Source organism: Stigmatopora argus, chromosome 1 (assembly GCF_051989625.1).
Source record: "Stigmatopora argus isolate UIUO_Sarg chromosome 1, RoL_Sarg_1.0, whole genome shotgun sequence".
NCBI lineage: Eukaryota > Metazoa > Chordata > Actinopteri > Syngnathiformes > Syngnathidae > Stigmatopora > Stigmatopora argus.
Window position 1 is genome coordinate 15,193,759 of NC_135387.1, and position 23,305 is coordinate 15,217,063.

Here is a 23,305-nt window from a genome sequence, read left to right on the forward strand (position 1 = left end):
CCTCATAAGCTCACCAGGGAATAAAACAGGTGAGTCACAACTATACAAATAACTAAACAACACACTAATATCCCTCATAGAATAAGTACATTGGAAAATATGTCAGAACAGAAGGTACTGCGTTTGGGATATCTGAAATGAAACCCATCTTCTGTTTTGTTTTCCAGTCAAGCCTCAATTCCCGTCACGGACTCCCCAGCGTAGCAAACGAAGAAAGCACAGCCAGCAACAGAGACCCCCTCCTCATGATAGAGCACTTCCTCTTCTCTCAAACTCCACAATGACACCCTGGAGATCCCTCCTTCTCTCCGATTCCTCGTTCACATCCATTCATGCAGACCCCTCTGCAAAACTTCCTGCGCCGCCTTCGATGCCTTATCATGGAAATCAGAACGATGAGTTAACTTTGAGTTTCAGCTCTGAAGGTATTACTCAAGGTATGACCCTGAGAAGACCATTATTTAAATAGTTATTTTATTTTTATTTTTTTAAGAAATCACATAGAGCTCCTGTAAAATATAAGTGAGCATTAATTTACAATTTGACCAGCCACATTTAAATGAATTTAAAAAAAATCCAAGTACATGTTCTAGTCAGGCTTCAAAATTGGGGAAATACTGACCTGTCAGTTTTCAGAAGCTGTTATGGCGTATGCTGACTGTCCTCAAACAAAGCCCCACTTATGTGTCAAATTGGGAATCAACTACCTCTACCTGTTACGACATGGAAAATGGATACTATTTCATGTATCCAGTTTCCTGTCATATGTGTTATATACAGCGGGGTTTGAATAGTTTTGGACAACACTGTAGTATATGTAAACATACACATGTATTCCGGTACTCTCTTTAGATGAAGGATATGGAGAAATAATTAAGCAACAAAAGGCTTCAGCCCAGTCGATGACTCCTCACCAGACCCGTCTTCCACCAGTGCGTCCCATTACCAACCTCAGCTTCTCCCGCAGCTTCACCTTTTCATTCTTTGAGCTTCCTCTGCACCACTCACCTCGATGGCGTCCTGAGCGAATGAGAAACCTTATGCAGCTTTTGAGACAGACACGATATTGATTCACCCAACAATAATGAAACTTAAATCAGGGGTGTTATTACAATGTAAAAATGAAGTAAGGATTATTTTAAAATTTTACAGACCACATAAATTTGTGTTGTTAACACGCCTGTCAAATTTAAATTAAGGAGGGGGGGGGGGGATTCTCTCGGTTGATGTGAAAGAGTTTATTGTGATAATTCAGTGTTGAGTTTATTATGATCATTTATTGCTATCCATCAAGCACTATTCGCTATAGTATTTGCACATTTTCAGCACTTAAAACATTTTCATCAATTTAGAAACATTCAGTTCCCTTATCCTCTCACATGAGTCGCAGGGTGCTGGAGCCAACTTTGGCGGAAAACCGGAGGTACCCTGAATTGGTCGCCAGCCAATCGCAGGGCATAATGAGACAAACAACCATTCACGCTCACACTCATACTTAAGGACAATTTAGGGTGTTCAGGCAGACAACCATGGATGTTTTTGGGATGTGAGAGGAAACCAGAGGACCACAAGAAAACCCAGCCAGGTGAGAACATACAAACTCGACACAGGATGATTGGAACCCACTAGGGATTGGACTCTTAATGTTAGAACTGTAAGGCGGGCATGCGGCCATTATAGAAAAAAAAATGATGAAAATTGTTTTATAGGTTGTTTTAGTACATCATGTAAATTTGCTGTAATGTAATCAGAACTGATTGATTAAAAACCTCTAGGGGCATTAATTTTACATTTATGTGCCATTCTTTGATTTGCAACAATAGATATTAATCAAGGGAAGAAATGGGGTCGCGTGACATTAACTTTTGCAGTACAATCTGGGGTGTGAAATAATACGTACTGACTTGCAAAATCAGATCGATGCATTCGTTTTATTATGGCCTCAAAATCAATCACATATTGACAACCACATAAACATAAGCAATATGTCGCTGTTTCCGTTTCTTATACATTGAACATTGTGTGCATATAGTATCTTCTTAAGAGAGAATCACGAGTTCATCAAATAATAGCAATGTATTACAGAGGAGAATTTTACGTCAGTCATCCAATGTCATTTAATAATTATTATTCATTATGACCTCGTTGAATAACAATTATTTCGTACATCGGACAATTTCTCGTTAAATAAAATCATGCAATTAATTTGATTTATTAAATAGGACATTCTCACATTAACATCATTAACGAATTACATTTTGTACAAGGGACATCATTAAACATCAAAAGTGCATGTGATAATTGTTACATTCTCTTAGGAACTATTTCATAATCAAATACGTAGTATGACATTTCTTCCAAGCATCTGCCAATGTTTACGCAAAGAAATGGCAGTTGCGCTGATTGCGTAAGGGTGTCTTCTTCGAATAATCTTCTTTGTTACTGTCGGCATCATCGCCCTCTATCGGTCACTGATTCTGACGGATTACCGATTGCGGGACCACAACGCTCACTCGTATATTTTGAAAACAAAGTGGAAGTCTTCCATTTTAACATAGATTTGTGGATCTAATCCGTTGTTTAACAGTGTTAATGAACCTTGTGCATGGAATCTTTGCGTTTTTTATTACTTTATCCGCCGCATATTTCATCCCTCCCCAAAGTGCCTCAAGGGGGAGAGAAACACCGCTGACATCATCAGGGAGAAGGAAAGGTGCGCTTGTAAAAAAATTGCAGTCATTTTTGCAGTCTGGAGTTTTGTTTTCATTGCTTTCCCCACAAACAACAACAGAATGGTTTAGAGCTGGGGGCAGGAGAGAAGGGCTTGGAAACTCGCTGGTGTCCAGAGTTCAAGGCTTTTTTGCCCACCCTCTTGCACTCCTATGTGATTTGCTCCCAACTTTTACAAATATCAGTCAAATAGCTCATCATTTTTATCCTTCTTTTATACCGCAAAGCAACCCAACTAGGTCTCCTATAGCTGAGATATATTGAAAACACATTCAATAGTATTAATTGTGGAAGTTCTCCAGTTGACCAGTATTTGAATTGGTGAGCTCCTTTTTAGATGGACCAGATGGAGCAAAATAGCTCTTCTGAACTGAGGCATGATCTCACGATAGCCCTGGATGAGGCTCAACTTGAAGTCATTGGGCACCGAGTCGACACATCCATCTCCTTCTTGGAGACGCTCAAGATGCAATGTCGGTGAGTCAAAGAACTGATAAATACCCAATCTGTTGTAACTAGGAGGACTGGCATTGGATTGTATCATAATGGCTACCATTGAGATAACTACAGCCAACATCTAAATCTTTGTGTGTGGTTGCACATCATTCAGGTGTTCAGGCTCCAGGTTAAGGAGGATTTTACTGGGCATCTTTCCCATCCTGTCATGGCTGCCTCACTACTCCATCCGAGAAAGCGCAGTCAGAGACCTGGTGGCTGGGTTTAGTGTGGGCATCATGCATTTACCACAGGGTAAGCAATGTTTGATGTATTTGTGTCCTATTTTTTTGTATTATTATAATGGTATAATTATTAGACACCGACTAATATAAACTGCACACATTTTTACTGAATAGAAAATGACCACGTACTGGATGTGAGTGGATACATTTTCATCCACATACCGTCACCCAAAAATTCACATCCGCTTCCCTGTATTTCCCAGGTATGGCCAACGCAATGCTGGTAGGGGTTCCTCCAGTATTTGGCCTCTACACGTCTCTTTACCCTCTGGTCATCTACTTCATATTTGGGACTTCCAGGCATCTTTCTCTGGGTAATCATTACATTGACAAATAACTGCCAACAAATGATGCCGTGTTTCTTCAGTTTTTTTGCCTTGGTCCAGATTTTATTTGTTCATTCTTTTTCTGTGGCCCGTCGGATCAGTGGTTAGCATGTCGGCCTCACAGTGGCTGGGTTCAAATCCAGGGTCGGACCTTTCTGTGTGGAGTTTGCATGTTCTCTCTGGGCCTGGGTGGGTTTTCTCCGGGTACTCCGGTTTCCTCCCACATTCCAAAGACATGAATGGTAGGCTGATTGGACACTCTAAATTGCCCCTAGGTATGAGTGTGAGCGTGAATGGTTGTTTGTCTCCTCGTGCCCTGCGATTGGCTGGCCACCAATTCAGGTGTCTCCCACAATCTGGCCTGAAGTCAGCTGGGATAGGCTCCAGCACCCCCCGTGACCCTAGTGACGATAAAGCTTTTCAGAAAATGAGATGAGATTCATTTTCTGTACTGCATATCTTGACAATCCCAGCCAGCTATAGGCTAGGCGGGACACCCGGATTTGGCCAATGCGGGGAACAATGAAATGAACAACTTTTCACACTCACACTCACACCTGAGGACAATTTAAAGTATTCAACCAGCCTACCATGCATGTATATTTTGGGATCATGGAGGGAACTGGAGTACCCAGAGAAAACCCACACAGGCATGGCGAGAACATGCAAATGCCACACAGGAAGGTTGAAACAGAAGCTGTTTTTGTTTTGTTTTGAAGCCATTGCATTGTTGATTTATTTCCATGCTGCAAGTTGTTGTCCTGTTGAGCTCCAGTTGGTGGACTGATAATGTACTACTACTAATAATAAACATATAATTTTAATGCCACTTTCATGACACTGAAGATACAATGTTATAACTACTAACTGTATATAACAAAGTAATTTGCCTGTTTTCAGGAACGTTTGCTGTCTTGGCCATTATGATTGGCTCGGTTCCAGCCATTGTGGAGTTGCCTGGTGATGGTGCTGATGTGGTGGCAGCTAAAGTAAACATAGTTATCCAAGTTACCTTACTCTGTGGTCTTATACAGGTACGCACACACATTTTTCCATTTTCCTCCATCTGAAATTGTATCAAAAGGCTGGTGGCTTGGACACATTTTCTGTCCAAACCTCTTGAGCGTCTAAAACCATGAACAGTTTTGTTGTGCATTTGTTTTCCATTCACCCAGTTGCTGCTCTATGTATTGCGTTGCGGGTCTGTGTGCCGCTGGTTGTCTGATCCCCTTATTCGAGGCTACACAACAGGAGCTGGACTGCATGTGGTTGTCATGCAGTTGCCTCTCATGACTGGAATTAAAGCACAGAGGCACACTGGACTGATGGCCTCCTCTTGGGTAGGACGTAACAACATAACAGACAATCATATACGTTTTTTGTACTTTTGTCAACAATCTCAGCCAACACGGTAGTTAATCTGTTTTTCTTCAAAGCATTAATGATCTTTATAGTGAGCAGGATTACATAATTAGCTATTTTAAATGCACAAACCTTTTTCTTAAAAAAACAACAACAAAAACTAGATAAAATAGTGAGGGTATACAGTTGCTTCTGATACTGTTCATTTTTTTATGGCTGCACTCTTTCACTGATTTTTTTTTAGGGAGCCTCAAAACAGGTTTTGATCTTTCTTCGGTTATCAATCTTGAATTGCATTTTTTTCATCTAAAGAAGTTTGAACTTTTGTATTATTTGAGCAAGAGAGAAATCTAAGTGTTATTGCCTGTCCAATCAAAGTATTTAAAATGTGTGATGAATGGTTTTACAGTGTACACATTTTAAAAATGAAAACTGACTACGATATAGTTGTTTATAACCCCTGCAATAAACAAGCGAGTGTATTATATATGGCGCTCTGAAATTATTGCCATGTATTAAGTGCACACAAAAAGTTACAACTACATGTGTGGGGCATTTAAGTATGTTATCTCAGAATGGAAAGTCTCATTTTAACATTATTTATTTGACTGTGTCCTTTCCTAGATTTTACTTGATGTCGTGTATGGGATGACTAGTCTTACACCTGCAACTCTGTTGGTCTCTGTTGTTTCTATGGCAATACTCATTGTCGGCAAAATGTTAAATAAACATTTTAAAAGTAAGCTGCCGGTGGCCATACCTTGGGAAGCTATATTGGTGAGCAACATAGTACAAACTTTTGTGTTGACAATGCCTTAATGACAAACTGGTTAAGAAATGATACAAAAGCACAGACAATTTTTGAGTGTTGGGAATTCATGTTTAATCTTAACATTAAAAAAAAAGTTCATTTTTCCATCATCGCTACTATTTAATTGGACGTAGAGATATTCCACTCAATGGAAAATGGTAACTCTTAAAGCCTCGAAAATGGATTTTCCCCATCTCTGCTTATTTTGATGGCATGTTTGCTTTATTAGCTAGTAAGAAACAGCATTTGGATTGAAAGTCTTTAAAAAAAATCAAAATCATTGAAAATAATGCATTTTTAAATATTGTTCATATGGAAAATTTCATATGTTTTGAACATATTTTTAAATTTTGTATTCAGAACAATACCAACTTATTCAAGAGGTTCATTGTTCACAAGCCTTTAAGTATATACTTTCTTTGTGTATACATTCATGTCATGACCTGCTTAATTCTGCAAATCATCAGTGTGTGAATGCTTTAACCCCCAGTTGAACTCCAGTCTCTAAATATAGGAACAAATGGTTGTGTTTGTTGTTGTTTGTTTAGATTGTCCTGGGTACTGTGGCATCAGTGCAGCTGGACCTGGCTGGACAACACACAGTCCAGGTGGTCGGTGACATTCCCTCTGGGTCAGTGTCCACAGTCCTTATTGTCTTTTTTATTTTTGTTTTCATTTCATCATGCAGCATTTCTATTGCTGCCTCTTAATACCATTGTTTTTGTGAATTGACATGAATTGCACAATTTTCATGAATAGAAGCTATATGTTGACTGACCCATATTTTATGTCCTGTTCTCATAACGTCAAGCTCCACGAATGGAGTTACATATCATTTAATATTTTTTTTTCTTAGAGAGTCATAAGAAAATGTACTGTATATAATTATCATAGCTGTAAATCTATGCGGTAACTTTAGTGTAAAAATATTTCATTGTTCCACGCTAGGAGTCAACATCTTCCACTGTTTCTTGAAAACAGATTATTGGTACTGCTCTGCTAAATCATAGGGTAGACTACATTTTAAATGATTGGGTTTATACTGAACTGATGTTATTCCGCTTACATTTTTAATAGAATTAATATGTTCATTTTCTACAGATTGTCACCCCCCATCATCCCCTCTCTCTCTCGGGTCAGGGAACTGTTTGTTCCTGCTTTTTCAGTTGCTCTGGTTGGTTTCAGTTTCCACACAGCTATGGGCTCCATGTTTGCACACAGACATGGCTACCACTTTGACTCCAGTCAGGTAAAGTAGTTTTGACTTAATGTTCTTCCAAGAATCATATTTTTTTTAACCATTTAAGTGTTGAGCTTTCACAACTGTGTAATGTTAGAGCACACAGTAGTGTCCAGGGTGCTCCACCAACTTAATAGAAAAGTTATCAATGTGACATATCATCATTTTTTCGTTTAGTTGCTTTCTGTGCGACTGGAAATGTTCTTTAATTGGGACATTTTCTTATGGTGTTGTTTTTATAAACTCCATTTCTTTTGTTAGCCGGTGCTTCCTTGATATATATCCTACATGTATATCTTGTCTTGTTTCTTCATGTTTAGGACCTGCTCGCTCTGGGTTTGTGTAACTCCATAGGAGCTTTTTTCCAGTGTTTTGCTGTTAGCTGCTCATTCTCACGCAGTATGGTTCAGGAAAGCATTGGTGTCAGATCACAGGTATTGTTATCATTTTGAAAGGGGAACATAATAGTTTTGTAACTTATAATAGTTTTGCCTATTTCGCTGGTCAACCCAAATTATTTCCCCCAATTTCAAATGTTTTAGTCCCATTAAAATTAATGCAAAGCAAAATTTCAAAAAAAAAAAAAAAAAAAAATTATATAGCTGGCACTTGAAAATTACCCCAAAAGTATGTAGCAAAATTATAACTGTTATGCCATGTTTTAGACAACTTCAGACACGAGAGACAACAATAGGGACAATGTGACATGTGGTGTACTGCACTAGTACTGCCAAAGTGCTCCACAATGTGAATATCAGTAAACCAAGACAAGGAACTTTCAAAAGTGATTTAGAAAAATGGGAAAAACTAAGCCAATGACTAAAATCTTAAAATGGCATTGTGTGGTATTATATGAATGTACTACCACATAAAATCCCACTAATATAAGAATATGGCAAATCTATATTGCATGAAAACTAAAACTTACAGAAAAAAATCTGATGGCAGATGTGAAATCAGTGACAAAAATTGTACAGAATCAGTAAAAAAACGGACGAAAAATGGAAAAGAATTTTGTTGGCCATTTTTTTCATTGCAATGTGCAGTATTCCTTAAAATTCAGAAACTCATTTTTGTCATTTCCCCCTTTTAATTCTGCTGTTCAGATGTCTGGTTTGGTGTCAGCCCTGACAATTTTAATGGTTTTGCTGAAGATCGGTCATCTCTTTGAGCAGCTTCCAAAGGTAAGTCTATTGTAAAATCAAGTGTGTTCAATCGCCGGTGGGTTCTGACCTTACTGTGCCTGCATGGGTTGTTTTATGGATGCTCCGGTTTTCTCCCACATCCCAAAAACATTTGTTGTAGGCTTGTCGAAATTGAAACTAAAAATCTAATCTTGGATATAGTATTTACTTCATATCGTAGAGTTGGATGGATTCAATGAGATGAATGGTCCCATCATGGGAACGTCCAGTCAGGTTTACAAATAATGCCCACCTTCACCAAATCATTCTCTCCTTGTGAAGCATTGGAAATGCATAATGTAAGTGAATGTGTAAAAATGTACTGTGTGTTCCAGGCAGTGTTAGCAGTGATCATTGTGGTGAACCTGCAGGGGTTGCTTGCTCAGTTTAAAGATGTGACTTTCTTATGGAAATCCGATAGATACGACCTGGTAGTGTACACACATGCGTGCACACGTACACATGTGCACAGTGCATTTGATTATCTTAATTCTAGTTGATTCTTGCCTCAAGACCATCACTCTTTTTCCATCTCTGTTGTGGTATCACTCTCCTCCAGCTTGTGTGGGTGGCATCAATAATTTCAACCCTTGTCCTTAACCTTGACCTTGGTCTGGCAGTGGCTATTGGCTTTTCTCTTCTTACGCTCATCTACAGAACTCAACGGTCAGTATTTTTTTTCTAGAGCTTCTGCTCTTTGCATTCTATTGAAATTTAATCAACGTTACTTTTAAGATTTTTAATTGGCTGAACTGGTCGCCTTAAGGCAGCAAAGTTCTTGCTTAAAAATTAATCCATGAATATTAAAAAAAAGATATCCGGAAGACATTCCTCATGGCCTCACTGCACTCATCCCTCCTTTTATTTTTGGAAAAAGTGACCACCAGAGCCGCGTGCTGCGTGGCCAGATTCAATTACAAACGTCATGATCACTAATTCATCAGGTGAATTATTTTAATGGCGTCCTTAGCCGATTTTTTTGCGGTTTGCTTGAAAATATTGAACATTTTGTACTTTATTCTCATACCAGATGGTTAGTGGAAGCAATCTGGTTGTTGACGTTTTTAACTACTCTCCCCAATTAGCTGTGTTTGCTGAATTGTCATTTAAAAATATTTTTTTTCGTCTGTGCTTATCTTGCAGCTCCTCCACTGCTGTGTTGGGTCTTATTCCTGGTACAGATTGTTACAGAAATGTGCAACTCTACACTGAGGTTTTTTTTCATTTATCATCTTTTTTTAAAGAAATATTTCACATGACGTAGAAAACAATTGGACTAATGAAATATGTGTTGCTTTTTTTCTATGCTTAACTGGGGATCACCTGAGCCAGTCTAGAAAAGGCAAGGGATATAAATTTTTAAATCAATATGAAAGGTTTTCAGAAAATGTGGGTCAACATACGCGGGTGTTGCACCGTTCAGTATACGGTCATAACATGTGTTATCTTTTCTTTTTACAAATTCGAGAAGTCCTTCTCATTTATTCGACAAGGTAAACAATGAAATACCGATAACATAAATTCCTTGCTATAACCGTCATAGACACTATACAGGGTAATGGCGGCCGAATGTAGCGTACTAAATGTTACATACATATCCATGACCCGGGACTCGCACATTCACGCACACACTTCAAAAGTAGATAAACATTACTTAACATTACCTTCTCTCTCACACGCTAAACAGTGTATATTGCAAACCAAAAACTCAACAGGCCTTTACAACAAACAGCATACCTTGAAACACAAGGAGAAATAATCACAATAGTTATTCATTGTTGCTTCCTCAATCCAACTTTACTGATATGAGGAAGATCTCCCGTGCTCATCGAGGTACGCGCATCAAGGCATCAATAATCGAATACCGATATACATCCCGTCAAACTAGTTGCAAATCCCCAACATGCGATCGTTAACGGGGTGTAAATTAAACACTTCAACATGTCACACGGGCACAAAATATAATTATGGATATGCATTATAATTTGCTTTGCTCTTCCTGAAACAGTTATGTGTTCCTTTTGTTTCTCATTTTGGTAATTAGAGTACATATATGTAGTATATATATTTTCCAGGCAAAGATGGTTCCTGGAGTTACTGTAATCTTTTGTCCCAGTCCTATTTATTTTGCCAACTCTACACTGGTCTTCACTGAGATCACACAGGTAACATAAGACACAGCAACAAACTAACACATAGCCATGCAGATCTTTTCAACTTTTCTTTTCTCTCAGGTTGTGAGTCGTACTCAGAAGGAGAACCCAGCGTCCAATAGTCAGTTACTGGGACATAGCCACTATTTGATTCTGGATCTCAGCTCGGTCAACTTCATGGACACAGTGGCCATGACAGCCCTTTGCAAGGTGATCAATCAATTATGATACAAGATTACACAGTTGATTTCGGTTCACTAAATCAAACATCAAATTAAACCAACACAACATTATTACAGTATTCCGATATTTGCAAGTGTTTTAACGCTCCTCTCTCAGGAAATACCCTTAAATTTTCATTTTTTGGAGTACATTTAAATGTATTACACAGTAGTTAGGTCGTGAGAATAATAAAAACCCTGTTGATTGCACAAAACCTCACATTTCCTGATTTCAACGAATGACTACCCAACCTGTTATGACTATATCACAATTTTGCTTCGTTGATAAGGTAAAAAAAAAGGGACATATTTTACTTTGTCACGTGATGTTTTTTATGTCACATACTCACGTGGCTTCTTATTCTTATGTGTGTTCAACAGCTTGTGGAGAACTTTGAAGCCCAGAATCTCTGTGTTTTTCTGGCCTCGTGCCCAGGTCAGTTTCGTTGTATGTATTTTTTGCAACACGTGCTCAAGTATGCACACGCAGTCAGGACGTAAACAAGTGAAAGAGGCTTGTGTGTGTCTGTTTCATTTCCCCGAGGCTTAGGTGTGATTCATGTCACAAACGTTACTAGTGCCTATAAACGTGACTTTTGATTACATGACCAAAGTGCAAGCGGGAAATAAAACTTGTGTTTTACTGTGTGTCAATAGAGAGCCTTTTATCCCAGCTTCGGTATCAGGGCTGCATACCCAAAAGCCTGCCCAGGTCTTCCATCTTTCCTTCAATCCATCACGCTGTTAATCGTTGTGTCAGCACGATGCCTGTGCTTCTCGAGGTACGTTTTATCCAGATGATTTACGTTTGTGCGCTGAGAAAGAAATGACAGCATGTTATTACGTCGTTGACATATTTTTCCCCCCTCGCCACTGAGGAGGACCACGGAGTAGATTTGTATTGCATCATAAGCAGAGGCGGCGCTGTGCTCTTGCAACAAGACAACTAGATCCTACTTGCAGAATGGGAGGGAGGGTGTATTTTTAGTGTTGGACATGCCACTTTCTTATCGATATTCTGAATAAAAATGATCAATTAGTGTGCAAATCTGTACATATAGCATACTCAGCGGCTACTCTGGGAAACACAAAACTATATATGTATATACTATAATATTTGTGACATGTAGGAAATATCCTGAATGACTTGCTTTCTCATGTCTCTGAAATCGGCAGTTTACAGTTTGGGATGTCGTTTTAACACTAGATGAATTAAAAATCAATGATCTTGAATATTTTCCCTTTAAGAACCTCCTTAAAGTAAAGAACAAGAAAAGAACATATTATTGCAAAGAGATATCTTATCTACAATTGTGCGTTGTTGAGCAAAAGGTACTCCGTGTACTGTAATTCTGCAAACTAATGACTTTTCGTTTGAATATGCTTTGATCTTTGGATTGGTCTGTTCTCAGGAATTGACCTCTGCCGGGAGATGAAGTTGAGCACACAACTTGGACTGCTTCATGTGTGTCCATGTTATGCATCTTAAAGTTATGGCAACATTAAATATGGAAGTAGAAACCATAACAGTTTAATACTTTCTTCGGCTTAAGAATATTGACCCTCAACATTTCGAGGCCAAGCCATCCAAATGCAATATGTCAATATACTACATTTGTTGTGGTTGACTCCGATACTTGTTACAATGTGTAATTGTGCATTAAAAAAATAAGCTGTCGGTCAATCATACCACTTTTGTGTGTCTTTGCGAGAGATGAATCCAGTGATTAAGAGGCAGCAAAGTGCTTCAGACAAAAGCTCCACTGTTATTTTTCCAAATTGAGACTGAACACTTGCTTCGAGACAGTAACTAACACTTGTAACAGCACACATCATATCATCAATACTTGAGTCCTTTATGCATAGACACTTGCTCACCAATGGCCCGCCCAAAATAACGAAATGTCAATTGTAAGAATAATAATAATAATAATAACTGAAAATAATACATTTTAGTTGTAATGGGTTTGAAACATGTTGAGCCTTTTGAATGGAGAATTTTTATAGTTGGGTTTCCAGAGTAGTTTCTGATGTTTTTTCATGTTGAGCTAATTAGGGGTTTAGAAAGTAGTACACCTGGCATCATGTTTTCTTCCGTGTGGTGTAATCATTGGACAGGACACAACCCTAACGGTGCGTCAATGGCTGACTAATCTAATCTTTACTGGATACAAGATATGATGACTTTAGCCAGTTAAAAAAGTGATCATTCTTCAAGTGTGATCGGCTTCCTATGATTCAGTTGATCAAGACCTGGACCACTTGGATCTGATGGAAAAGTTTTCAACAAATGAGAGTTAAAGCTTGTAACCACAAAAGGAATCCGTTTCTTCTGATCTACAAATGGCGTTTTCAGACTAAAATGATTTTTTTGCGGATGCAGTCTTCAAGTTTGGCATCTGAAATGTGAAACACAGACTGAAGACTTCTGTTGATTTCAATTTCGACGTTTGGATTGTATTTTTTATTTTTTTTAAACTTATTATTCATCTTTATTGTTTGGATACAGCAGGAAAACAAGGTAATTGCTGTTTGTTCTCATGGTCTTTGCTTAAAAAGTATGAACAATTATTACTTAAGGATAACTATAGAAGTAATGCTCTGCTCTCTTTATGTGCATAATTGTAGTCATGGCGCAGAGGAAAGAAGCAGTCCACAGAGTCCACAGGGAGATCATGGATGAAAGTGTTGTCGAGAAATTGGCCATGTTGCCAACAAAGATATCAATGTGCGACAGGGTCAAAAATTCAATAAGGTAAACTTCATTCATCACTAATTGAATTTAGGCACACAACGTATATTTTTCATGTGATTTGGGCCACAAGCAACACAATGGTTCCTATTCACATTCTCCCAATTAAGATTGCTGAAGATTGGGATTATAATGTTATGAATTTAAAATATTGTTATACAATTTGTGTATTATTGAAATATTTCATTTATTGAATGAATGTTGTTTATACCTTTTTTTTTACTTTGTTTATCTTTATAGTCATGGGTGAAATTGTGTTTATGCTACATGGTCAAGTTCAGAATGGGTGAATAGGACTGCTAATCAAATTCCATATTTCTATCCACTTGATGTTGTTATTCCAAGTTAATATCAGTTTGATGGAAATTAAAAAAAAAATCAAGTTTTCAAATTGAGCTGAAAATATTTACATTTGGGAATAACTGCATTGTGTATGAGTCAAAGTATTCAGAAAATAAGCAAATATGTTCTTTAGTTCAAGCTTATTTCCATTTATTCTTTTGCTTAAAAAAGTACAAATGTGTGTTTTCTTAGAGTACTAAGGAAATAAAATATTCAATAAATATTCACATTTCAGGTGCTAAAAAGATTTGTTTCTTTTTCATTTAAATCCATACAGCTATTCATTTCATATTGTAGTTATCCTGTGTTCCCATTGTGTTTCATTATTTAATAATTTGGCCACGATAGGGAAGAGGACTAAGAGAAGTATATGTGGGAGGATGACCAGTTGCTCATAAAAGTGGCCTCACAACCCGCCCCACATTTTACCATAGTTTGTTGTCATTTTTTCTGGGTATTTTCCTCCCACATCACAAAAACATACCAGTGGGTTGGATGAACACTCCGTATTGTGCATAGGTGTGTGTGAACGTGGATGGCATTTTTCCCATAGCTCCAGCACCCAAACAACTCCCATGAGGATAAGGGTTATGGGAGATGAAAATTAGAACCTGACCAAAGTCTCTTGTTTTGATAAGGAGTATGAAATATGAGTCTTAGAAACTGACCAAAGTCCCTTACTATCTACTCTTATAGTACTACTGTAATGAATACTATATATCTGGTGAAAAGTGGAAGTGCGGTGATATCTGAATTTTTAAATCTGGATTTTAAGCACTGTGCCAATGGATTCCATTGCTTGAAGTCTAAATGAAAACAAATGTCTTGTTTGTCTCCAGGTCCAATCTCCAACCCAAGCGCATTTGTCCCAGAGTGAGGAGCTCCCTACTGGGGAGTATCCCTGTTCTGTCGTGGTTGCCTCGATACTCCATCAAAGAAAATGCATTGGGTGACGTCATCTCTGGACTCAGTGTGGGCATCATGCAGTTGCCCCAAGGTGCAATTTGCATAAACTGTGCATTTTATATTCACTGCAGATAGTTTTCTGCTTTTTGGACTTGTAAAACTTGAACTATTCAAAGTGTAATATTGTTGGTTCTTTGGTTGGATTGTTTACAATCAATTAATATGCTGATTATATTTTGGTGCCCTAAAGGTATGGCCTATGCCTTGCTGGCAGCAGTTCCTCCAGTTTTTGGCCTTTACTCCTCCTTTTACCCCGTCCTCATCTATTTCATCTTCGGCACATCCAAGCACATCTCGATAGGTTTGTTATTGTCACTCACAACATATATTCAAGGACAAATAGTTGAACAAAGCCACATTCATTTGTGCAAATGAATAATCATTTTCTCTCCAAACCAGGTAGTGAGATGATTCTTACAGTAATCTGCCAAATCATATTTCAGATTTTGTCATAATTGTTGACAAACTATTTTCCCCTGATGTTTGGAATATGCTGTATTTGGGTTATGAGTTGTACCGTCCTCCCCCTCTAGGAACATTTGCAGTAATTAGTGTGATGCTCGGTGGGGTGACAGAGCGATTAGCCCCAGATTCTGACTTCATGAGATGGGACAATGTTACCAACTCCACTGTATTGGATGTCTTTGAGCGAGATGCACAACGAACCAGAGTGGCTACCGCTGTTACTTGTGTAGCAGGATTATTTCAGGTATGTTATTAGTTTCTATATGTCCATTTGTAACAAGGACAGGCTCTCCATTTTCATATGCATTTGTTGTTGTAGATCCTACTCGGACTTGTCCATTTTGGATTTGTGGTGACCTATCTGTCGGAGCCTCTTGTCAGAGGGTACACAACAGGTGCTGCAATCCACGTTATCGTATCCCAGCTGAAATACACATTTGGAATTAATCCTTTGAGATACAGCGGACCCCTCTCATTAATTTATGTACGTAACGTTTCTGTTACTATTAGGATTTTTCCTCAATTGCTTACTGTTCAATGTGATTGAGATCAGAGGAATGCCAAGCCATTATTTTATTTCTTCTAACCATATGCTATGGGTCCACAGTCCATAATCCAGCTGTGCTCTGAGGTGTTGCCCAGTGATGGTGGTGTTTACCACCAAAAAGATGACTCCCTGCTCATTGTACTAACATTCATAAACGTGACTGTAGTTTTTTGTGAGAATGCGAAAGTTATAAATCAGTTGTTACTGGCTTTCCTGTTGCAACATCCTCTAGAGTATACTGTAAGTCATCTCTCTTTTATGATCTTATTGCAGACGCTCTTGGAGATATGTTATCTAATTCCACAAACCAACGTCGGGGCTCTGGTGGTCAGCATTGTTGCCATTATTTGCCTCATCCTCGCCAAGGAGCTCAATTCATACCTAAGTAAAAGAATACCTGTCCCAATACCTGTGGAGTTGCTTGGTGTGAGTATAAAACTTCTTAGATTGCCTCATTGACACAGATATGGGCTCAATGGGTTAACGTGGGTTAACAATCAAAACACCTTTACTTCAGATTACCATAGCTACTCTGGTCTCCTGGCAAGTGAATTTAGAGGGGAAATATGGAGTGGATGTAGTTGGAGAAATTCCATCAGGGTGAGAAAACAATGTTTTCATCAGTGTGAGCATTTTTTAAGCGCTGTGTCTTTTATTTAATAGCCTCCAGCTTCCTGTTTTCCCGGACACCTCGCTCTTTGCCCAGGTGATTGGGGATGCATTCGCCCTGTCTGTGGTTGGGTACGGTATTGCCATTTCACTAGGAAGGATCTTTGCACTGAAATATGGGTACAAGGTGGACAGTAACCAGGTAGAATACAAGCATAAAAACCAGAATGTTGAAATGGTCATCTTGTAAAGACTCTCCCTTCTATGATTAAGGAATTGATGGCCCTGGGGTTCTGTAACGTAATAGGGGCAATGTTCCAGTGTATCGCCGTAAGCTGCTCAATGTCCCGTTCTATGGTTCAGGAGAGTACAGGAGGAAAGACTCAGGTGGGCAGATTTTTTTTCTGAACTTTTTTTTTAACCTTTGACCATTATCCTATTTTCATTTTCCAAATTTGTTGTTTTATGTTATTTAGGTACCTATTTTATGCATAAACAGATAGATCACAGTGCATTTGTAGCGCTGAAACAATTAAATACCAGTTCAATCCTAGGATTACTATCCTGTTTAGTTTTTGGTTTCATAAAAGCAGTAGAAAGGCATATTATGTGTCTCTTATATTCAGGTTGCTGGGGCGCTATCAGCAATTGTAATTCTTTTCATCACCCTTTGGGTTGGAGCTCTGTTTGAAGACCTTCCAAAGGTGCGTGCATTTGTATGTAACACAGATGTGACCAAGCTAAGACACACTAGTGTATTTCTGCAGGTGCTCTTGTAAATAATAGCTGCACAATGTTTAGGAGTATATTTTGATGTAGGGAAACATGTGCATGACATCCACTGGTATAATACACTATTTATGCAACCCTAATTCAAATGAAGTTGGGACATTGTGTTATCATACATCTATAACTTGAGAGCTTTTTAACATACTAGATGATTAATCAAAAATGTGAAAGTGCAGGGGGCACTCAACATAACGTGACTCATACACAAACAAGCCTGTCACATTGTGTTTTTACAGAGCAAATCATATTTGAACTTGAACTGCATGCAGGTATGAATCAGCATGCTCCAACATGTTACTCACTTTGTTTTGCAGAGACAAAAGCAATAACTTATGTAAGGCTTTTGTTTTGTTTGCGAACTTTTATATTAAATATCTTGTCTTTGCAGTTTAGTCAATTAAATATTTGTTCAATAGGATTTGAAAATATTTTGTTTTCATATGTAGCACATAGTAGTTCCAAATTCATTTGAATTGGGTTTTGAATTTAGAACATTCATCATGTTTTGGGGTTATTTCACATAGGCAATGCTGGCTGCCATCATCTATGTGAATCTCCATGGAATGGTGAAGCAATTTATGGACATTCCTGCACTGTGGAGGAGCAACAAAATAGACATGGTAAGTCAAGCTACAGTCAAAGCTGATGGGTCATAACTGTTTGAGATGTTGATGATCTCAAAGAATGATCAGCCCTTATTTAGTCAAAGCTAACTCTGATTAACAGCCTATTATGACGCCGTGCAAATCCCAAACGTCTAATCTTTTTTTTTTCCGTTCAATCTTGTTCAGTGAGATAATTGTTGGCAGTAAACTTCCAGTTAACAAAAATACATTGGATTGGATAACTTTATTCATCCCGTATTCGGGAAATTTCATTGTGACAGTAGCAAGAAAAGGCATAGTTATACGTTAGACAGTACAGTCAAAGGCCGCAGAACAACAAAGCAAAAAGCACAAAGTACAAAGCAAATCAAAGTCAATGGGATCATTAAGAATCACCAAATCATTAAGACAGAAAAGCAGCAAAAACACAAAACGGGCTACGAGTTTCGGTAGCAAAAACGGATAGACTCAAAAAGATGTAAAGTTGGGATTGCTGTTTCCCTTCGCAGGTGGAATTAAAAATCTGAACTCTATTTCTTTGCTGATATTATACAAGCTTGGCAAGTTTTCATTGTAAAATAATGCAACAAACCACTCATATTGAATTAGCGCATGTGTCAAACCTCAGTTTTTTTTGACAGAATAGTGGTAAATTTGTTGATGGGGAAAATCCTCATCTTTAAACTACACAATTGTATTGTATTGTTTTTCTTCTAGGTCATATGGATCACCACTTTTCTCCTCACCGTGCTGCTGAACCCTGACCTCGGACTTGCTGCCTCCATTGGATTCTCAATGCTTACTGTCATCTTCAGGACACAGCTGTAAGGAGTATACAGTCAATCAGAATAATGATTCATTATTTCAACTCAAATTCCCTTTTGATATACTATTGTATCTGCAGACCCAAGTACTCCAAATTGGGGCAGATTCCCAACACGGAAATATACAGGCCGTTGGAGGACTACATTCAGGTAATACAAAGTAATTTTGTCTACTTAGTAAATAAAGTTTCAACATCCCCGGTGTATATTTTACGGTATTTTTTATCAAGTTTCTTCAGAACTCTCCAGTCAACAAGCTAGCTCACTTGTGTTTCCCAACTGACTGTGGCATTCTTAATTATTATATAGTTGTCAATGGTCTGTTGAATGCATTCGTTGGTATATGTAAGCAAATAACAATGTGTCTCATTTTTCCAATGTATTATCCAAATAGAATGCGATGGAGGAAAAATCATATTTCACTCAAATTGCAAATACTAATATACCACATTTATAGAGCAAGTCCATGTCATATTGTGACAGATCCATTTGCTATATAGTCACTCTGGCAGATGTAGTTACTTTCCGGGGAAAGGCTAATCGCTCGACTGATTTCAGGTGAGAGAAGTACCAGGTATTTTGATCTTTCGATCGTCAGCCACGCTTTACTTTGCCAACGCTGAGATGTATCAAGAAGCACTTGGAAAGAAGGTGAACACGCATGCATACATTTAAGGTCATCAAATCACTTTTAAGACATGGTAAAAATGTATGGACTCAGTGTCTTCTTCATTCATTTGCCGTAATTTGATGGACCTGTGTTCAGGAAGTAGATTGAGAGAGGCCTGAATGGAAATGGGACAAAATGTCTCATCAGTAACTCCTAGGCCATAAATTATTTATTATCTTTTCCTATTACAAAGGCCACAGCAAGATGAAACAAGTCATACAAGTGTTTTATTATAATGATTTGAGTTGCATTTTTGTATTTTTAACATTCAATACATTGGAATTATGTAGCTATGCTTAAATGTCTTGAAAAATTTCAGACAAATTAATTGTCATTAACTGGCTATTTCAGTTTGGCTTTGACATAACCAAAATCCTGTCAGCAAAGAAGAAACTTGAAGCCAAAAGAAAGAAGTATGAAAAACAACAGGCCAAGAATGCTGCAAGAAACAAAGTTACGGACACGGTAAGAATAGAAGGCAAATTTTGCTGCCAAACTGTGTTACTTCATCTCGCTCACATATTAAGCCAGATTCACAATATTTTCTTGAATATCAATATTAACCCAGAGCCCTTGAGTGAATATTTTTTCTCGTGGCAGCTCATAGAGTGAAACATTTCCTTGCTTTTGCTTCCATTTCTGTACGCAGGCTATAGCCACCATTGAGATGGATTCTGAGCCTAATCCCTTAATGCCGAGGGCCATCATCCTCGACCTCAGCTCTGTCAACTTCTTAGATACTGTGGGAGTCAAGACTTTGCGTGGTGTAAGGAAAAAACATGCACACTGGGAAATGGACCCAATCCAATCCAGTTCGAGCGCATACTTTAACAAGATTTTAATGAGCCCATGTCGACACTGTTGCTAAGCGTAAGAGCAATATCCACCAAGGCCTGTAAACAGTCCATCAGTGCGTAAATGTAAAACATGTTGTTAAGGGGATTAATTATTATTGATTTATTTGGTAGACTGATGAAGCAATGCCACATTTTGACATTTTCTCTTTGATGCTTTTCAGATTGTTAAAGATTATGGAGAAATTGGTGTAGAGGTGATGCTTGCGTCATGTCAAAGTAAGTTTCCAGGCACTATTAAGAATCATAAAAGCCAACCAACCTGTGAAGGGCCTCATTAAATGTACATGATAGCGTTTCCCTTTCCTCTCATCTTCTCGCTTCTTTCTTGTACCATTCCTGTGTTTCTCTTTCTTTAGATGGCATCATAGATAATCTGCATACAGGCGGTTTCTTCAATGACAAAGTGAAAATGACTCGTCTCTTTGCCACCATCCATGACGCTGTGCTTTCCTGTCAGTTGGACGAAGGGCAAGTCAATGAGGTAATGTAAAATAATAATAAGAATAAGAATAAGAATAAAAAACTGCAGACACTGAAATATTTCAAAGACAAAAAAACAGAAGGCAGCAAAAAAAATAATTATAACAAAAAGACAAAGATGGCAACATACAATAATTGTTACTTGAGCTGGTTTGCATCCAACAGAGCCCATTTGTCTTACAGGAGATCACTGCAACATATTTCTGAGTGCTGTACACGGATCTAAAGGTAGACCGATTTACAGGATGAAATTACAGAGGAGAAAAATAAGGTCACATTTTTGATTTGTGTACAGTATGCACTAACATGCCACGTTGGAATCGATCGTACACTATTGAATTCGAAACACTTGATAATAATCCTGCAATGTGACCCCTGGTAGAGCTTTGAATTGACAATTTCCTTGTCCATGTAGTGTTTGAAATAAAACATTCCAGGATTCAAATCAAATAAGAAATGACAACATTGTCAAGTCCTTGTCAAATAAAGTTAGTTTTTAAATATCTGTCACATTTGTGTTCAGAACGGGCAACCATTGGGACATGATATTGCATGTACAGTACAGGCCAATGGTTTGGACACACCTCATTCATTCAATGTCACACAAATGATGGTACCAACGCTGTTGACAAAGCAGCTCAGTTATGAAAAATTGATCAAAGTGACTGATTTTCCTGTGCCGGGTCACAAATGAGTAAGGAAGATAAGATAAAACTCCACAAATTAAACAGCAAACAAACATTTTGTTTCCACAGTTACAATATAAAGCCAATATTGTAGCCAATTTCCTGATTCATTAAACTTTGTTTCCACTAAAAGTGATATAAGTGGAAAATCCAACAGTTACAAAATAAAGCCAATATCGTAGCCAATTTCCTGATTTATTAAACAAGCTATCCCTTTTTAAATTGTTGTTAACGGATTTAATGTACAATGTCTCTTGAGAAAGGTTTTACTAGTATTTCACTTTAAATTACTATAACACATAATTGTGTGTATGTCTAATCTCAACTACAAATGAAGTTGATTAAATTAAGAAATTTCTCCTAATAAACACTTTTCATACAAAATATCAAATATGAAGTTTTGCATTTCATTAATGATTCATTATTTCAAGAAAAAATTGGATTCTAATTAGAAAATCAAAAATGCCTTTTTTAAACATCCATAGCGTTTTTACATTATATGATTCTAATCAAGTTGGAGACATTTGTGAGGAGAAACAACTTTTTGTGACCAAAGTAATTCCAATTACAAAATGGCAACTTGTAAATTCGGTGTTAAAAGTTAAGGTCATAAACTGATGACGTCACACTGCCCAGTGATGTCGCCACCTCAAACCCATGTGGTGATGCCACACCCTGTGTATCTACAGCTCCCATGACACAATGACTGTCATCATCGGGTAAGGGCTCAGAAAGACGCTTTTGAATGTTGACACTTCTCAGATCTCCTCACAAGAGTTGAATTAGAGTGACACGTTTAAACCAAAATTAAAACATGTCTGAACGAAGCAAATCTCTTATTTTTATAAATGGATTCCAATAATTCTTCGCCCTATCACAGTAATAGTCGGATAGAATGTTCCTCCAGTTCAGTCATACTGACAGAATGTGATATTGATGAAGTTTCCCTTCAGTATGAACAGCAATGGGGTAAGTAGTTGGTGTGATTGCTGGTACTAATGAGATGGGGGACTATTAATAACTTGATGTAAATCAAGCCTCAAATGTAGGAAAATATATACTATACATTGATCCCTCACTTATTTTTGTCAATGGATCTGCTTTGAACAGAAAAAATAGATGTTGCTGATTTTTTTGGCAAATCTGACAGTAGGGTAAATATATTGTTAATATACTTTTTGAGAAGGAACGGTGGGATAATATGGTTAGCACGTACGTTTCAGAGGTCTGAAATCAAAGGTTCAAACCCACGTACGTTCTTTCCTTTTTGTGTGGAGTTTGTATGTTCTCCCTCTGCCTGTGTGGGTTCTCTCCGGGTACTCTCCTTTACTTCCACATTTCAAAAACATACATGGTAGCACTGTTCCCTCTAAGCTGCGCGCGTGCGCAATTGCGCACTACTCTCGTCTTCTCTGCGCAGCAGAAATCCTATGGCGCGCAGTAAAAAAAAAAAAAAACAGATTTTTTTTTTTTTTTTTTTTTTTTTTTTTTTTTTTTTTTTTTTTTTTTTTTTTTACCCCTTTCTTCATGATGGGCTCGGTTCTAATGTCCAAAGAGCTCCAGTATTTGTATTTAATCATTAAACGCTGTTTTCGGCTGGATTTGACCGAATTTGAGAGCATTTTGAGCCGTTTGGCGAATGGACGTATATAGACGTTTTTTTGCCTCCATCGCGATATCATCACGACATTTTACCAAGGAATTCACTTCCCTGGGCTCGGTTCTAATGTCCAAAGAGCTCCAGTATTTGTATTTAATCATTAAATGCTGTTTTAGGATGGATTTGACCCGATTGCTGTCATTTTACGGCTCGGTTCTGCTACATCTGCCCGCCCAAGAGTGCTTATTCCCGGGCTGCCATTGATGGTAGACTAACATTGATTTTTACTATAATTTGGACAACACCGGCGGCGGGCCGGATTAAAAATCCTAACGGGCCGTATATG

General features: G+C 38.0%; 2 protein-coding genes and 1 long non-coding RNA gene across 7 annotated transcripts; 2 read left to right on the forward strand and 1 right to left on the reverse strand.

Annotated features, from left to right (window-relative positions):
- Positions 1-2,485: 2,485 nt before the first annotated feature.
- slc26a6.1 (solute carrier family 26 member 6, tandem duplicate 1) lies at positions 2,486-12,961 on the forward strand. 4 transcript variants are annotated; one of them, XM_077601536.1, is made up of 19 exons: positions 2,486-2,713; positions 3,068-3,207; positions 3,341-3,480; positions 3,674-3,784; positions 4,697-4,830; positions 4,972-5,136; positions 5,783-5,935; positions 6,518-6,600; positions 7,071-7,218; positions 7,530-7,643; positions 8,316-8,393; positions 8,729-8,824; positions 8,953-9,059; positions 9,537-9,606; positions 10,469-10,558; positions 10,628-10,756; positions 11,149-11,203; positions 11,425-11,549; positions 12,886-12,961. In XM_077601536.1, the coding sequence occupies exons 2-19, from the start codon at positions 3,068-3,070 to the stop codon at positions 12,946-12,948; spliced, it is 2,001 nt and encodes a 666-aa protein (XP_077457662.1). In that variant the 5' UTR covers positions 2,486-2,713; the 3' UTR covers positions 12,949-12,961. The 4 variants fall into 4 exon arrangements, with proteins under 4 accessions (XP_077457662.1, XP_077457673.1, XP_077457688.1 ...); XM_077601547.1 differs by lacking the exon at positions 12,886-12,961 and adding an exon at positions 12,180-12,456; XM_077601562.1 differs by lacking the exons at positions 11,149-11,203; positions 11,425-11,549; positions 12,886-12,961 and having other exon boundaries at positions 10,453-10,558.
- Positions 11,426-21,750, forward strand: slc26a6.2 (solute carrier family 26 member 6, tandem duplicate 2). 2 transcript variants are annotated; one of them, XM_077601523.1, is made up of 20 exons: positions 11,426-11,549; positions 13,396-13,522; positions 14,701-14,858; positions 15,018-15,128; positions 15,361-15,536; positions 15,612-15,776; positions 16,113-16,265; positions 16,357-16,439; positions 16,503-16,650; positions 16,722-16,835; positions 17,075-17,152; positions 17,762-17,857; positions 18,560-18,666; positions 18,747-18,816; positions 19,225-19,317; positions 19,688-19,801; positions 19,986-20,102; positions 20,355-20,409; positions 20,550-20,674; positions 20,857-21,750. In XM_077601523.1, exons 2-20 carry the CDS (start codon positions 13,398-13,400, stop codon positions 20,878-20,880), a joined length of 2,112 nt encoding a protein of 703 aa, XP_077457649.1. In that variant the 5' UTR covers positions 11,426-11,549; positions 13,396-13,397; the 3' UTR covers positions 20,881-21,750. The 2 variants fall into 2 exon arrangements, with proteins under 2 accessions (XP_077457649.1, XP_077457641.1); XM_077601515.1 differs by lacking the exon at positions 11,426-11,549 and adding an exon at positions 13,151-13,288.
- Positions 18,085-22,711, reverse strand: LOC144074908 (uncharacterized). Its single transcript, XR_013300410.1, has 3 exons — positions 20,804-22,711; positions 20,453-20,643; positions 18,085-18,664 (listed from the first exon to the last, which is right to left on the reverse strand). It is a non-coding gene; the product is annotated as an uncharacterized LOC144074908 (long non-coding RNA).
- Between the last annotated feature and the right edge of the window lie 594 nt (positions 22,712-23,305).